Source organism: Lepisma saccharinum, chromosome 7 (assembly GCF_977018435.1).
Source record: "Lepisma saccharinum chromosome 7, izLepSacc3.1, whole genome shotgun sequence".
In the NCBI taxonomy this organism is placed as follows: domain Eukaryota; kingdom Metazoa; phylum Arthropoda; class Insecta; order Zygentoma; family Lepismatidae; genus Lepisma; species Lepisma saccharinum.
The window spans coordinates 53966971-53985882 of record NC_139235.1 but is presented as its reverse complement, the minus strand read 5'-3'; the positions used below and the strand labels follow the sequence as shown (position 1 = coordinate 53985882).

The following is an 18912-nucleotide window of genomic DNA, read 5'->3' as shown; positions in this document are numbered from 1 at the left end:
TACTCTGTGTCCATATCCCGTTACTCCACTCAGCCTACAACTCGGGATCTTAACCACTCACTGTACTTATATACGGGGCCATGTCAAATCAAAAAGGTCAACCTCGTACTCATAAATTAAGGATAATGCTGAATCTTGTATAAAGAAATATTTGATGTGCACGTTGCAGCTTGAAATGATGTCCAGGTACTGTACCAAAGAACCTGTGTTGACTATGACCTTGATCCAGTGTGTGGTGGTGCTGTAAGCAAATGACTCACAGGAGCGAAACTGCTGACCAGAGTACAGTGCCTATAGGAAGTGTGCAGTTGTGTTCGGTTGTGCTAATGGTGAGTCTGTGTGTGAAATGGCTCAACGAACACATATTGATGATGTAATGAGGGGAAGGATACTTGGGTGGCTAGAGGCGGGCCAAAGACAGCAGGTGATCCATGTGCCACAAAGTGTCATCTCACGATTATGGCAATGATTCCAACAGACTGGAAACGTGTCTCAGCGCTACAGCAGTGGATTTCCACAGTGTACAACACCACGAGAAGACAGGTATCTCACCGTAAGTGCCCAGAGACACAGACTGAGTACTGCAGGGGTCTTGCTCGAGACCTTGCAGCTGCCACTGGAACAGTTTTCCAGACTCACTGTGTACAGACGAGTCAACAGGCGGTTTATTCGCCCGGAGGCCTGCAATTTGCATTCCACTGTCAGATGGTCACAGAGTAGCCCATAACAATTAATGTAGAGATCACAGGACATGGACAATGGAAGAATGGTCTCAGGTACTCTTCACTGACGAGTCCAGGTATAGTCTCAACAATAATTCTCATCGTGTAACCATCTGGCATGAACCAGGAACCAGATACCGACCCGGTAACTTAGTCGAAAGGGACCAGTATGGAGGTGGTGGTGTCATGGTATGGGGTGGCATTATCCTGGGTTCACGTACACCCTTGCATATCTTCGACAGAGGTACTGTAACAGGTCAGGTGTACCGGGATGCTATCTGCAAGACTACGTTCGTCTTTTCAGAGGTGCAGAGGGTCCTACGTTCCTCCTGATGGATGACAATGCCAGGCCACACCGAGCTGCTATTGTGGAGGAGTACCTTCAAACAGAAGACATCATACGAATGGAGTGGTCTGCCCATTCCCCCGACCTGAACCCAATCAAACATGCTTGGGATGCTCTAGGCCAATGTGTCGCCACACGTCCTCCACCTCCTCGGACTCTTCAGGAGCTCTGACAGGCACTGGTGCAAGAATGGGAGGCCATATCCCAACAGCTGCTCGACAACCTCCTCCAGAGTAGGCCAAGCCATTGTACTGCATGTGTCAATGTGCATGGGCATCACATTCCATACTGAAACCTGTGCACATGCTCCAAGAACTGTGGAACAACAATTTACAATCTCCCTTGCTTTGTATCATATGTGCGCTCTTTGGTTTTTCTCACGTTTTCTGCAATAAACAGGGTTAAACAGGGTATGTGGATGTCTTTCTTGTGTGTTCAACATGTGTCTGTGCTACCACAACTAGTTTGTTTCAGTGCTGTATCGTGGGGCACCAAAACCTCTATTATCCTTAATTTATGAGCATGAGTGTATTTTTTGATTCATTTGAAATTGGGCATACTGAAAGGGCCACCTGAGGGAGGAAAATATGCAAAGTTGCAGATCCATTTCTTTTGTATTTCCAAAATTGCAGGGTGCAAAATGTGCGATTTTGACCACTTTTTTCAACATCTTGTTAACTTTAAAATACAATATTTTGGTAATCAGGGCACATGTAGAAGTGATTCAGATGGCACTCAAGAGATCTTCAAGGGCTCTTTCACACAATATATAGCAAGCCTATGTCAGTGTAAAAAATAGAAGCGAAGATGGTGTAAAGAAAATTTTGGTAGCCATTTTCTCAAAAATGGGTCTTTCAATTCTTCTTAAAAATATTATACCATACATACATTATTACTGAATAACTGTACAAAATTTTAAGAGAGGATGCCAATGGTATCTGGAATTATGTTAGACAAACTACTATCATTCAAAAGTAAAGGCATAACAGGAATGAAAATTAAATATAATGCACAATATTGTTTGAATTAACATACACGAAGTTGATATTTACATCCCAGTTCTTAGAAATACAGGGTGATTCAAAAGTCATGTTCCATAGGCAACTCAGTTATTAATGCACATAACAAAAAATAAAAGAGGGGGAAAGTTGTTGAACATAGGAAAATTTCAATCTAAAGTGCTTGAGTTTTCAACGTAGCATACACCATTCAAGCTGTCCACTAGAGCCTCACTGATAGCGGAAAATGCCACATGCTTGGCTTGGAATACTCTCGTGTTATCGCAGTACCATACAGTACTGGGTAAATTAAGAATTGGTGGTAATAAATACAGGCAAATGAAAGAAGTAAAAAACTTGAACATGTGACGCAAATACCCCTCTCTTATCCAGTCCACTAGAAATGGCTAAACACACACACATGAAAATCAGGCTACACAGGCTGTGTTCGTTAATCACACTGTGACACTGTGTATGTCACACATTCACATTCTTTACTTTACTTGTTTACCTCTCATGTAATTATCATTACAAGTCCTTAATTTATCCAGTGCTGTATGGTATTTCAATGACATCATATGGAATTTTCGGCTATCAGTGAGGCAGGCTCATACCAATGTACAGCTTGAATGGTGCATACTACATTGGAAATTCCAGAACTTTAGATTGAAACTTGCCTTTCTAACAACTTTCCTTCATACCATTTTTCGCAATTTGCACTAACGGAGTTACCTATGTGATGGGACTTTTGAATCACCCTGTATTTCTAGGAATTGGGATGTAAATATTAGCATCCTGTGCATTGATTCAAACAATATTGTGTTTATATTTAATTATAGTAAATTTTTTATCAAAATATGTTATCATGCATTACCTAACCTACCCTAACATAACTTACATCTAACATAACTCGAGATCACATTAGCATCCCATTTTTAAATTTTGTACAGTTCAGTAAGTAAGTATCTATTATATGCAATTTTCTTAAAAGAATTAAGAGACCGTTTTTAAGAAAATTGCTACCAAAATTTTCTTTGCAGCACCTTCACCTTCAATTTTTTATATATATACCCTTAACAGGAATGTAATATCTCATGTGAGAAAGCTCTTCAAGACCTTTCCAATGCCCTCTAAATCACTTCTATAGGTGCACTGGTTGCCGAAATGTTGCATGGATCTGAAAATTTGCACATTTTCACATCTCACGTGGCCCTTTCAGTGTGCCAAATTTCAAATGAATCAAAATATGTGAGATTGAAAAGTGTCTCTTCATTGGTTGATTTCACATGGAATGGCCCTATGGTAGTTAATCATTTATCGCCTGTTGGCACTTCAAATTCTCACATCCTACACACGCTTGCTACATGACACAGTTGGTATCTGACTCGATGACTGGGAGGATCATATTGTAGTTCACCAAACATACCTCACTTCTGCCGATTGTGGGATGTTCATAGACCATGACAGGACAGCTCTGTAAATCCCAACAGAGAAAAATGTTGACCATTTCACTCTGTTTGGTTGACTAACTGCAGTGAACAAGTCACTGGGTGATGAGGTCGTCACATCCCTACACCCTATGCTACATGACACAGTTGGTTTCTGACTCGATGGGACATGTGCATCCTTGTTAAATGTAGTGTTTACTACTCACAAGAAACGGCAGGTGCTGCTGGAAGTATATGCAAGGGAGCAGTAAATAATTTCTTAGACCTAAGCGTCAGTAATGCAGCCTTATTGACCAGATTTATGAAATTTAGGTGTTAAAACAATTGTAAGTACCCCAGAATTTTTTATACATTTTTCTTAGCTCATATAAATTAACTAAAACTAACTCTCTAGCCTTCTTAAACCCGAAGATTCATGGTTGCAGCAACACAGGCCTTCCATCTGTCCCTATCTTGAGCAAGATCTACATACTCTACTCTTTTCCATCCATACCGATTTCCTTTAGGTCTATAACAACGTTGTCCCTCCATCTTCGTCTTGGCCTTCCTACAGGTCTCTTACCATCAGGTTTCCCAACAAGAATCCTGTAAACTCCTCTTTCCTCTCCCATTCGTGCCACATGGCCTGCCCACCTAAGTCTTCTTGATTTAATTATTCTGATAATATCTGGACATGAATACAAATTACGTAGTTCTAAATTATGTAACCTTCTCCACTCACCTGTCTCCTCATCCCTTTTAGGTCCAAAGATTTTCCGAAGGATCTTATTTTCAAATACTCTCAATTTATGTTCTTCTTTCAATGTAAGGGACCAAGTTTCACATCCATATAATACTACAGGCAAAATTACTGTTTTGTATATTTAACTTTTAGTTTCTTAGATATTAAACGAGAAGACAAAAGTTTATGAAGAGAGAAGTAACATGCATTTCCTGAATTAAGCCTACTTTTTATTTCCTCTTTAATATAATTTTCATTTGTTAATATTACTCCTAAGTATTTGAATTTGGAAATTGGTTCTAATGAGTTGTTATCAATAATTAGATTTTGATTATTACCTAACACTTGGTTTCGGCCTGTAAACATATATTTAGTTTTCTCCTTGTTAACTTCCAAACTTATCTCTCTAGCAGTTTTGAAAAATATTTTAGCATTATTCTTAATTGTATTCACGTCATCCCCCAGTAAGTCTACATCATCTGCACATGCTAACAACTGAGTCACACCATTTAATTTTAGTCCTTCGTTAGTTTCTTTTACCTTCCTAACAGCATATTCTAAGGCAAAATTAAAGAGCAATGGAGATAATGGATCTCCTTGTTTTAACCCATCATGAATTGTAAATTTGTCAGACACATTAATACCCACACGAATTTTACTTTCTGTTTCACTGGTGCATACTTTTATCATACTAACAAGCTTTTTACGTATTCCAAACTCTACTAATATATTATATAATTTATCTCTTTTGACCGAATCATATGCTTTTTTGAAATCAATGAATAGCTGATGGACATTTTGATTATATTCCCACTTTTTTTCAAGTGTCTGTCTGATGTGAAAAATTTGATCTGTAGTTGATCTGTTACGTTTAAATCCACATTGATAATCACCTATAATTTCATTAGCATATGGGGTTAGTCTTGTTAAAAGAATGTTAGATAATATTTTATATGTTGTTGAGAGTAGAGAAATTCCACGGTAATTATTGCAGTTCATTTTATCACCTTTTTTAAACAAAGGAACAATTATGGGTTCTTTCCACTGTTGAGGGATTTCTTCTTTATTCCATATTAAACAAATTCATTTATGAATTTGACATACTAATGAATTTCCACCATATTTAATTAACTCAGCTGGTATTAAATCAATGCCAGGTGCTTTGTTATTCTTTAGCCTTTTAATAGAATCTTTAACTTCAGTCAAGTTAGGTTCTGGAACTAAAGGTTCTGCCGTGTGGACTTCATTTAATTCTGATTTATCTCCTACATGAACATTTAAAAGGTCATTCAAGTAGTTCTTCCATCTATTTAGAATATCACTTGGGTCAGCTAGAAAATCACAGTTTTTATCTTTTATCAAGTTTACTTTAGGTTGCCACACCTTTCTAAATTCATTTACACCTTTATATAAATCTCTGATATTTTTGTTTTTGCTGTTTGTTTCAATTTCGTTAATTACGCTTTTCAAGTAATCTCTTTTTTTACTTCTAAACGTGCGGTTAACTTCTCGCTTTATTCTATTATAATTGCTTAAATTTGTTTCATTTCTTCATTTTGCTATTCTTTCCTAATTTTGACATACTGGGTGAAATGGAGGATATGACGCCCCCACAGCCACCCCACCCCTCTCCCTCCTTGCATGCCACAATGCACTAGACAGCTCATTTTGGTGTTGTAGGGCTATGGCATAAATATCGATATTGATGGGTGACTGGACAGAAAATATCTCTGATGTAGAAACACCATTTGAGCAAAATAGAGATGAATATAAGGTTGTGGTCTGCCCAAGGGAATGTTGGCGGGGGTTGTAACACCCCTCCCCCTTCCCTTTTAATTTTAAAAAAAATTGTCAATAAAGGGGAAAAGATGGAAAATAAGGGCTGACTACTAACAAAATGTATATATAACTTAACCCTTTACCAAAAGCCAGGGCACACCACTGATGGGAAGTCAAGAGTGATGACTGTTTTTATTCACTTTTTCTTGCTTATTTGTCTTTTAATTTATATATTTGTCTTCTGAGGAGTATATTCTAAAATGTGCAACAGTTACGGTGTAGATATTTTGCATGTAAGAGTATATATTTTATAACTAAGCACCATCTGACGTACATAATTTCTCTGTTTATACACAAAACATTAGTGGCTTGTTGGGACTTTCAGGTCCCATTAGTTGTAATTAGTATTATTACAATGTGAGATGATTCTTTGTTTTCAATCCTGCCACAGGAAGTGTTACCAATACAAATACATGTTTCAAACTACCATTTTGTTCCATAACAAAAATTCACGTTATAAAGGGTTAAAAACTGCCAAGAAACAATTTTAGGTACCCCCAACACAAATAACAAACCCCCGAAATCTTAAAAAGTTAACAACTTTTGGACCTTGTAGAGGCTAAACTGCTTATGTCTTAGTACATGCCATCAATTCCAGACAGCTGATACAACAAAAACTGACTTGTCTATTTTGAGTATTCTGGCAATAATATTGACTAACTTACATTAGCGGAAACATAAAATTGATGAAACTGAAGAACTTAATAGCCCCTTCAGTGGTCAAATGAATTGATTCAGTGATTCACACGTTTGTTTAAGTTCCAGAATGGGTTTGAATCTCTTTGCAAGTGTCCATCAGTTTTATCTATTGTCATTCATTCTCATTTGTGCAATTGCCTTTATCAAGGGGTCCCAGCTTTGATACCCAGTGGAGGCATAAGTGGTTCGGATCCCACTTTAAGCTGTAGGTTCAGTCCCGATTAGCCTCTCTGTTCATAAAGTGGACATAAAACAACAATTCAATCAATAAATCATTGGTGCAATTAGCGAAAAATGTCAAAAAGTGACATAAGACAAATACGAGGGAGTCAAATGAAATACCTTAAAAGTCTGACAAAAAGTGTTTGATGCACTATATATAGATGGTTGAAAACTCCTTTACAGTAGCTCAAATGTAACTGCATGTACATCCCAAAGATTATTTTCTTGAAGTAAAGGGTTTTCCAATAAGAATGATATGATTTTGAAATGAACTGGCAAGTATGCTTCAAATGTTATAACTGTCATTAGTTCTCATTTGTGTTTAGTATACTGTGACAATTCATCATGGCTAAATACATGCTTCAAGAATGTTTGATTCTTGAGTTTTAGAACATCTTGAAATGGATCATAATTTTGGGGAAAAAATTATCTTCTTAGATGAAGCTCATTTCTGGTTAAGTGGATATGTTAACAAACAATTTTTTTTTTTTTTTAATTAAAATAATTCACAAGAGATTCAAGAGAAGCCCTTGCATCCGTAAAAGGTCACTGTATGGTGTGGTTTATGGCATCATCGGACCATTTTTTTTTTTAAAGTCGAGGTATACACTTAACCTTTTGGGTCCTAAGTGTTTCGGTCGAGATACCCATATGTAACCCTCACGGTCCCAAGCATCTCGATCAAGACGCTGTGTCAAGGTTGTAGTTTTTACGTTATAACTTTTCCATTTTTGGCTAGAATTTCGATTTTTTAATATATATTGTTCCTAACACATGTATTTAACAGAAATGTTTCTTGCACTTTTTTTGTCTTCATGAAAATGGAGGGGAAAAGGGAATTCTCTTTAGCATCTCTTTTCAAGGGAAAATTTTTGCCGACAAAGGAAGACCGGCTTTGTTGTTCTAAAGCAATACTTTTCACTCCCGCCTGGTAATTGCATTCGAAGGAAGCTTGTTTATAAGTATCAGATGTCGAAATAAAAGTTTTCCATTCGGGCGCAAGCAAGGGGTGGGGGTGGGGGAGGGGAAGACTGGTTGTTGAATCTGCGTTGTGAGAATGGAATTTCGAGGCACGCTGAAGGAAACGTTTGTTTTTGAGCACAAGTGTTCCACCAGTTGCAACACAGGTTAACCTGCATTGCCTAAAAATAAAATTTCAAGCAGCTGCAAGAAACGGCGCTCATTTTTCACTGCATTCTAGCTTTTCGTCTGTGAAAGTTGTGCGTAGGTGTGTGTCGTTACATTGGTCATATGACAATGATGCAAATATTTTTCTGTTTCTTACATGCCAGCGATAATTTCCATGTGCAATTTGAACTTTTCATATCCTCCCCCTCTCCCCAATTACAGGAGGGGAAGGGGGGTACAAAATATGATAACCAGTGCTTTTTTTTCTGGCAGTACACAGCAGTACTCCATACTGGCACCTTATTATAGGTGAGAAAAAAACTAAAAACATATTATTTTAACAAGAGAAATGCATGTATGTATATAATTGGATGCATCATCATTTATGAACATAACACAATTTTGAGTACTTCTTATGATGAACACATTACCAAACCAACACAGTGACACAACAAATCAACTAGAATAGTGACAAAACCTTTCTTCCAAAAAAATGCAATAACTGTAAACTTTTTTACAGTGAGACTTTTAATTTTATCAATCAGATTTGTTATCTTTTATCCCCTGCAATGATACTCAAATGTAAGCATGTTAGAGAGATTTCACACCGAAGTGACATGCAACAGGGGACAAGCTGGAAGGCTGCAAGTGACACATGTCGCTTGGAAGCGAACGCTAAGTAATCAATTGAACCTTTTGAACCAAAGTGACATGACAAGCTGCATGTGTCTCGCTTGTCACTTGCATGTCACTTGGACTGGGCAGTTTTCTCAGTACCATGAATCATGTAGCCTCAGTTTGTTGTTCGGACATACGCAATGAATGCTTCACCCCAATGAGCTATATTAAATGTCTAGAATACACACCAACCGGTAGACTTACAACATTTTTGAACCTCTAATTTGTTGATATATATAATAAATTATCAGTATGAATAATGTTTCAAGATTTAAACACAATATTTGGCTGCAATTTGCCTTCAATATCATGTAGAGGTCGTATTTTGGCCATTTAGGTCATGACTGCTTTGTTTGAAACAGGCAACACTTGGAGGCAAGTCTGTCCAAAGTATAGATCAGTCAAATATTGTGCAGTGTTTCTCAATCGGTGGGCCATGGACCGGTAGTGGACCCTGGTATCTATTATACTTAGCGGTGAGAGGTTCTGCTAAAAGTGGTTGGCGAATAACATAATCCTAATTTCATATTTCAGTTGAGATTTTTTTTTAAGTCCACTTTATGCACAAATAGACTAAATAAGAATGGAAATACAGTTTAAAGTGGGATCTGCAATACTATGTGCCTCTACTGGGTATCGAACCCACGATCAATCGATTATTACAATGTGATGACATAAAAGCCTCCCACATTTTGATATTTGTCAAGAAGCCTACATGTAATCAAACTATTGCTTTTTACGATTATGCCAGAATTTATTTATTAATATTTAATTTCAAGGGTACATGTTAATTTATGTAAAAAATTTAAATACTGGAAAGATATCTATGAGAAAAATCCTTGGGATCCGCACATTGACTTCTAAAAAAAAAGAATTTACCAGGCCACGGACTCATGATCGTTGAGAACCACTGCTCTAGTATGTATGTCTTTGTTTTAGCCAGGCTGTAAATGAATGTGAGAAGTCAAGCACATACAGTTTGAGGTTGGTGCATATGATTTCTTCTATTTCTCAAGGACAACATTCCTCTCACGAGTTTAAATCACTTGCACAAATTTTACAACATGATTTACACATAGCAAAGTCTCTTCTTACGTTTTCTTCTGGTGACTAACAAACTGCTAAGTGCAATATATTGGTATCATCATGCAAACTGAGCAGAGAAACAAGTGTCACTTGCAGCTTATCACTTCAGCGTGAAATCTCCCTTGAAGCATATTTTTTAGGAATATTCCATTCTCAACTTCAATTTATGAAACAAATTATTTTGTGAATGCACTGTTGTGACTATGTTGGAATGAATTATGTACAGCTAAAACACATTTTTTTTATCTCATTTATTTCATTTCTTTGTAAGCCACCATCTTGACACACATTGTCCAATTTCGATCAAAAATTTTCTAGCTGCAGAAATAATTTTTCCATTATGATTCTAAATTTACAGCATTTATCGTGGCCACTAAATACATGACTTATCCCTCTCTGCCCATCCACACCAACTCATGCTCCTCCTAAATCATGCACCATATTTTGAAAATTTTATTGTCAAATTATAGTGCAAATAATACCATAATGCTTCCTTAAGTTTCGTGCACAAAGTTCAAAACTCTAGTCCATACAATATATTTACTTGAGTACCCAACACCCTTGAAAAAAAAATTGAAATTGTGGTAGATTATTAATTGATTGATTCATTGAGTTGGCGTTTTAACTCCACTTTAGGCACAGTAAGGCTAATCAGGACTAGACCTACAGTTTAAAGTGGAATCCGAAACCACCATGTGCCTCCACTAGGTATCAAACCCCTTGATTACGTGACGATGCTATCACTGAGCCATCGGGGAGGCCCTTGTGGTAGATTATGAAGGTGCAAGGCTTCATGGTTATAGAGCTTCTAACCAGATATAAATACCATTTATCCTGCATAGCCACATAGGCAAGCAATCCATTATGATGAGAAATAAAAAAAACTCTTTTAAAGAGTGTTCCGATTAAATTATGCCACAATTAACGAAAATGTCCTCAATTCTCCCATGTAATGTTTTAAACACGCAAAAATTTATTGTATCAATTGATCGTCACAGGTGAAACTGTGATGTGCCACTATGGTTTTCCCCACATAAGGAAGTGACTGATAACCAAAGTGCTACCACATTTCAAAATTATAAGCTTCATTCAACTATGCTGTATCAATCAATGCAAATGTTCTAACTAAACTTTTCTGATACTTTCGCTTTATTGTTTCTTGGATATATATGTTCCTCTTATTTCTGTTATCCATTTCTAGCAATATGAGGAAAACAGCCTGAAAAGACCCACTTTGACTTGTACTGCATTAATTATTTTTAGTATTATAAGCTCTGCTAAGCCTTTTCTTTACAAGTTTTCCAAAACTTTCTGACAATCTTAGAATCTCACAAGTATTTAAAGCAATAATTTTTAAAATTTTCTGGGAAAAAAATAAAAAAGAATTGGCTTTTTTTTGGTGGGTTTTTCTGAAAAACACACATGGGGAAAACTTGGCTGAGCCGATCCGGGCAAACTCTGGTTCAACAGCACACAAGATGCCATGAGACAACTGTGAGTAATAATACAGAAGTGAAGTGTGTTGAGTTCCCATATCAACACATATTAAAAAAAAAAAAATTATAATAATCTGGGTTTTGGAGGCCGACTTTTGACGTAGTTCTCTACTATTTTTGCCAATGACAGTATGCCATGTAAGTCACTTATGCAGTTCTCCAAAAGCTTGTCGGCAATTTCAAACAACTCATTTGCTGTTGTGCTGATTGTGATACTTTCACAAAACAGACCTTAAAAAAAAACTTATTGTTTTTGGCAATTAATCCCATTATCTCACATAGCAGGTCAACTTCGCATCATTGTTCCTATCAGTTGCTTCGTCCAATTGGATAGCAAGTTTCTTGTCCTTAAGTTGTTGGATCAATTGCGCATTTAAGTATATTCTCGGTCAGGTCAACTATTATATGACTGATCCTGCTATCAGAAAAAGGAACACTGCTCAATTGTTTAGGAGCAGATTAAACCATACCCGAGACCATATCAATTACTGCTGGCAAAATAAGTTCTTCAGCTATGGTGTGAGTTTTAAAATATAAAGAGAGGTTCTTATTATTATATAATATGTATTATATTAAATTAAATTATAATTAGAAATTATCTCACGAAAATTTCCTCCCTTTTTAATTTTTACTCACTTTTGTGCTACACGATATGCTACTTTGTATGTCGACATATGGTGGACTTCTTAACACAATGCGCTAAGATGCCAGGGGGTCCGGGGTTTGAATCTCAGCTTGGGCATGGGTGTTCTTTGTGGGTGTGACCCATAAATTTCATCATGCCATCACTCATCCTCATCTTTGCGATTAGTCACAAGTAGCAGAAAAGTGAACATAATCAATGCTACTTTTTACGATGCTGGAAGGGATTTTGTAGGCACAGTCGCTGAATGGTAAATACACTTTAATGTCGTTTCAATGACAGATCCAGGCTGTTCTTCAACCCGACAGTAGTACAAATGGAAACCATGTCCTATCATATTTCCTGTACTTTAGTTTTGGTTTCTCAGAAACACCGGGTTTTGTATTATCTCCAGTTCACGTTTCTTACACATGCCTAGAAACTTATTCATTGGGACAGCACTTTTACTCACGAATGAAAAACATGCTGGTGGACCTCACTACACTTGGCAATAACAACGCTCCTCAAGCTTTTAAGAAAAACTTTGATTTTGAGTCATGCGCTATTGCCAGAACTCTCATCTTCCTGTGTGCTGTTTCTGTCATCGTCGTAAGGAAAAAAATGATTATTTCTAAGTAAATCGTGATTAGCTTGTTTTCAAGATGAAAGATGATATTGATTTACACTTCAAAATTCCCACTACCCATGGTCTGCCATTTCGCTTGTCATAATGGTCACTGATAGGTAGTGAATAGGTCTGCTGCTAGGTGTCAGCAGAGGATAGGGGGATGTAATACCTGTGAACCACAGTGCATATCGCCAACAGATGTTAGTACGTGCGGTGACAGCATGGAGAGTGATCAGCAGGGACAGCGCTGGACAACGTGGTTTCTGTGGAAGGAGGGTGTTACACAGCAGAGATTCACAGGCAATTGGTAGCAGTGTGTGGAGAGTATGCACCATCACAAAGAACCTTGTACAACTGGGTGGATGGCTGGAAACAGGGCTGCACAACAAGGGAGAACGGAACCAGTTCCGGAAGAAAAGTGACAGTGATGACGCCAGTCACCATTTCGCGAGTGGACAGGCTTATTCAGAAGAACGTTCTCAGAAATGGAGGCAGCCACAGGACTCACCACTCACCCTGCATAACATCATGCACGAACACTTTAAACTGGGGAAGTTGTCTGCCAGGTAGATGCACAAAACTCTTAATGCAGCACAGAGACAACAGCATGAGGACGTGAGTCACACTCTCTTGCAATGCCATAACCAGGATCCAGAAGGCTTCATGTCAAAACTTGTGACTGGTGACGAGACTTGCATTCATTACCATGAACCAAAGACCAAAGTCCAATCCATGCAGAGGAAGCATAAAGATAGCCCCTCGCCGAAGAAGTACTGGACAACATCCTCGGCAGGCAATAGCTTGGCTACGGTGTTTTGGGACAAGGATGGCATCCTCCTGATTGACTGGCTGGAAACAAGGACCACCATGAACAGCACAGCATATGTGAGCACCCTTCAGCACTTGCGCCAAGCAATTCAAAGGAAGAGGCCAGGGAAATGGGCGCAAGGTGTGCTCGTGCAGCACAACAATGCGTGACCTCAACAAGTCTGGAGATGACTACCGCCATTGTTTCTATGGGGTTCCAGGTGCTACCACATACACCCGAATTGGCCCCTTCTGATTACCACCTGTTCAGTGCTTTGAAGAAACCTCTGTGTGAACATAATTTTGCAGACGTTGAGGACCTCCAACCAGCTGTCTCGACATGGGTGAGACAAACTCAAACAACGTGGTTTCAGGAGATCTTGGAGAAGTATAGAGATGAAGGGAGACTACATTGAGAAGGTTGACATATCTACCGAGGTGTAACTATTATGTGTGAGTGGGGAAGAAGAAAAAAATTGTGTATATCAATGTGGAACGTACTATGTATTTTTCTATTAATACATTTTAAGTTTCAGAAAAAAAAAAAAATTCCGGAAGTTCTCATGCCTCCCCAGTGAATTGAAATGATTTTTTAAGTCCACTTTATGCACAGATAGGATAATTAGGAATGGACCAACAGTTTAAAGTGGGTCTACTTTAGGACCATGATAAAATTCAAGTATAATTCCCGGTTTTCAAGGTGAACTTTCCAAAAATTCAAGCAGATGTTTTCTCTATTTCAACCTTACGTATTACCGCCTCTCAACATCCACACACAAATATCTTAATAATATAAAGGGTCTATGTGATTCCAACATCCAAAAATTATAATTCAATTAAACGGTATACATAATATATTTAAAATATTTAATTTAAGGTGCTAAGTTTCAATTTACAATCAGAGGCGCAACCACACAGGCATGGAGAAAATGGCAGGATAAATGTACTAATACTAATAATAATAGTGTTAATAATGTTATTAACATTATTATTATTATTATTATTATTGATTTGTTTTCTTTTACTTTGCTTTTTGTGCCACGTTTGGCTAATTTGCGAATATAGGGATGAGTGATATGATGAAATTGATAAATGTAGTCACAAACATCCATGCCCAAGCTGGGATTCGAACCCACCGGGACCAACATTGTTGTTGTTATTATTAGTAGTAGTAGTAGTCGTATCAAAGACGTTATTATCCTCGTGAATTATGCAAAAAGAGGGTAGAAGTTGGTGCTAAAGCATTTGTGTTTGAACAAACGATTTCAATTATTTTTTCAGCACATGACACAGTACTTTGGATCCCACTTTAAACTGCAGGTCCAGTCCCGATTATCCTTTCTGTGCATAAAGTGGACTTAAAACCACAAATCGATCAATCAATTTTACAACATTTTTTAATTTAGATAGTTCGGTGCCCAGGGCCGACTCCCGCCGTCCCCTAACTATGGTTATAAACTTGATAAGACTAAGAAAAGGAGGAATTTGCAAGCGTAGCGAGCAAAATTATACGAAAAAATAATTTTTATTTGCATAAAATGTGGCTGTGGCTCAGTCGGTAACGCGTCTGACTACCATGCTAAAGGTCCCGAGTTCGATCCCCGGCCGGTTCAAATCTGGGAACTTTTGTAACAATGGAAGCGGCCCCGGCGGCCACCCAGTGTCAAATAACATGGGTACCTGGGGGTTAAAGGTGGTCAGAGGCGTGATGCTGATCACATCACCCCCATTCACGACCGGATCAAGAAAGTGTGGGGCATTACCCCCACACCCACTATACGCCTTCATGGTGTGGTGCTATGCACAGGGGAGCACTTTACCTTTTTTTTACCTTTTGCATAAAATGTGAATAGGATTTGTATTAAAAATGCTGTAATTTTTCACGTCTACGAAGAAAAATTCAAGTAGAATTCACGCAAAATTCCTGGAGCCAATAATTCACGTACAATTCTCGGAATTCAAGGCATTCCCGGTGAGTAGCCACCCAGGAACCACTGTGCAATGTGCCTCCACGTGAGTCGGTGACCGCTCACTCCACCCAATGTTTACCAAGAACAGCTGAGCTTTATTATGCAACTGTTAATAACCACAAATATTGGTCTACTATATAGTATAATTATGTCACAGTTTGAACCAGTGTTCTTGGGTTACCAGCTAGGTTAAGTAGATGTTTGCAAAGTTATATTTGTGATGGTTCTGTCCTGTGATTGGCTAATTCTAGACCCCGGTATATTATTGGTGGATGTCCCGGCTTCTGAGAAAGAAGAATAAAAGAAGCCATGACCATTTCACGGTAAAGCAAGACTCTCAACAGGGACATGGGACACCAGCTTACACGCATGAAACTTACTTCTCAGCAAAAGCAGACATTCGCCAATAAAACACCAGGATCCAGAACGAGCCCATCACAGGGACAGAACCTAAGCTCCGCCCCCTTCACACTTACACATATAACTTTGCAATGGTCTTTAATTCAACATACCCTGATGATGAGAGCAATGCATGCACTCGAAATGTTGGACGCTAACATCAACTTAACCTGGGTGATAACCCAAGAACACTTGTTCGAATCACGTTGCCAGGAAAGCTACAATTCCTACCTCACAATTATGTAAAAAATATATATATATATTTTTTCATCAACATGTATGCATACTCACCTCAACATGACTTTTACGGTTTGTGTGGACCTTCTTGTAGCTTATTCGTCTACGTTTGGCATCCCTCAATTCAGCCAGAATCTCCATGTGAGTTTTTGGTCGTTTGCCTTCATGATCTTTTTGTCCACTACAATTAAAAAAAAATGATAAAATACTTTTATTAGGGACAAGACATAGTAATTGGTAAATTAATAATTTTACTGATCTATCTCCTTAACATGTTAACTGCCACATGAGTTGTATTCAACTAATGCTAGTTTTATGCTAGATTTATGGACAAAAAAATTGCAGATGGTTCGTGAAAATCTCAACTAGTGATGCTCTTATTGTTGCAATAAATGCAAACAATTTTAAAAGCGTGGATCAAATTAATAGATGTACATTAACTTCGTTTATATTTATTTTTAAAACAATATCAATACAATAGTATATGGCACAGTTATGTTATAAATAACAAAAGACTTAACGTTCAGAAAAAAAAACAACGCTCAGAAAAAAAAAACAATAAATATGATGTGAGCCAAATATAACTTATGTGGCATGCAGCGTAATAATTAATTCTAGCACAGCTTGAGTTGCATATGACTCATGCACATACAATAATTAAAAAATATCAATTTTTCATCTAATCACCAACAAACATATTGCTTTCAATATTTTTATTTTATTCTCGCAATAAAACATTGTAGCAAAATGGATTTTTTTCTATTGTGGCAGTCAACTTGTTAAACAGCCTGTAATTTAGTTCAAAATTCTACCAATTTGCTAGTATTCTTATGAATTTAAATTCATATACAATGGCTTTTTAAAGTAAATGTCTAAATATGCAACTTCTTCTCCAAATGCAAATTCCATTGCAGTTGCTTACAGTAATGAAGGAAGTAAATGACCATTCAATTTCATGAAACATTGGCAATTTTATGCCGGTACTTATTAGTACTGGCAAAAATTTCATGTAGGACTATCCCTACTTTTTACATCACATATAAAGTTATTTATTTATTTATTTATTTACATAAATGAACCCAACAGGCTCATGCCGAGTTAGAGAGTTCATGACATAATGGATACATGCTTCAGTGAGCGTTACTTGAGTGTGTTTTCATAACAGCATTTTTAAATTGCATATAAGATATACAGAATAAATCAATATTTTTGTTACGCTTCCCTAAGGCATTGTAGAGGACACTCATTCTCCAGATAGGAGATTTTTTGACAATGTTTGTTTGTGCTCTATTCACAAAAAATGTTTGATGATTAGGTCACGTTTTGTTGTTAGGAACGTGTAATTTAAATTGTAAGATCCAGAGAGGAAAGCCAAGTTTCCCATTAAATATTTTCCAGGGCAGCAGCAGGTCGCAGACTGTCCTCTGATCGTCAAGCCTGTGCATTCGGAGCTCTTCTATTAGATAACTTTAGGAATCAAATCTGGAATAAGTACCTTCAAGTTTGTACTTCATGTAACGTAATATTTTTGATTGTACTCGCTCTATTTTTGTAGTCTGTATTATACTGTCAGTGTTCGAAATAACAGACCTGAATTCAAGTTTTGAGCGTACTAAAGAGTAATATAATGAGTGTCTCGAAAGCCTATGTCCATTCTAATAATGAACCTGGTAAGTTTGTAAGCATCACTTATTACTTTGTTAATATGGTGAGTGAAAATTAGCTTAGAGTCAAAATAGATTAGATCCTTTGCAGTTTCCAATTTTTTAACGTTGGTAAATATTAATTTTATATTGAAAATTTAAGATACTTCTTTGTTTAGAATTAGTAATGGAATAGCATTTTGCTGCATTCAAAGAAAGACCTTTGCACAAGCACCACACACTCAATCTATGTATGTCTTGTTGTAGACAAACACAGTCTTCAATACTTTTTATTCTTTGGAAGAAGTTTAGGTCATCTGCAAAAACAGTTTCCTAGAATTAATCACGAAATAGAAGAGGTCCTATGTTGGACCCTTGAAGTACTCCGGAACATACTAGAAATTCACTTTATGTGTGGCCTTGATATGAAACATATTTTTTTCTATTCATTAAGTATGACACCATAAGTATCCTGAGGGGTTGGGAAAAGATGAAAGTGCCCAATTTACTTAGTAGTACATCAATATCTATAGTGTCAAAAGCATTGGAAAAATCAGTATATATTACATCCACCTGCCCCCCTCATCTAGTACCATTCTTACGTAATGCAGTTTTTCACCAAGGTTTGTTTCTATTGAGCAGTTGGGCAGAAATCCATGCTGGAATTCAGACAAATTTTCCTTGACATTGCTATATACTGGGTGAGTTTTTTAGCTTGACACAAAGAAATATCTCAAAAAGTATGCATCTGATCAAAAAAAAGTTCTGAATGAAATTTGTTCGTCACGAAGGGGCTCATCCAATGATGCCAAACTCTAACCTCCACCCACCTCCTGGGGGTTGAAGATCAGAGGACAGTGAGAGGCAAATTTAAAATCTCAAATGGGAACCGCCATTTTGTATTGCAGATTCGGATTCTCCAGACAAAAATACGTAGGTTTTGTCTTAACACATTGGGGTCTCACGACGGGCATAGCCTGCAGTGCACTTAAAGTCAATGTGGACGAACGACGGGCATAGCCCGTCCTGCGGTATGCAATCGCTTTGCCGATTGAACGACGGGCTAGGCTCGTACTTCGTCTCATGCACGTGTTTATTCAAGCCCCTCTGTTGAAATTCCCACCGCTAGGTGACTCATGTGCTATTTTTATCTCGCACCTGTGACTGTTTGTTGTCCGGTTGATGTACTGTGCATTGTTTAGAATGGCATCATTAGATCCAGA

At 37.5% G+C, this 18912-nt stretch overlaps 1 protein-coding gene across 1 annotated transcript in view; it reads right to left on the bottom strand.

Moving 5' to 3' along the window:
- Positions 1–18912, bottom strand: part of LOC145989858 (U11/U12 small nuclear ribonucleoprotein 48 kDa protein-like) — an 83643-nt gene that overhangs the window by 1982 nt on the left and 62749 nt on the right. The window contains exon 5 of the mRNA XM_083125318.1: positions 16101–16227. Within this exon, the coding sequence (XP_082981444.1) occupies positions 16101–16227 (127 nt within the window). The remainder of the gene's footprint in view (positions 1–16100; positions 16228–18912) is intronic.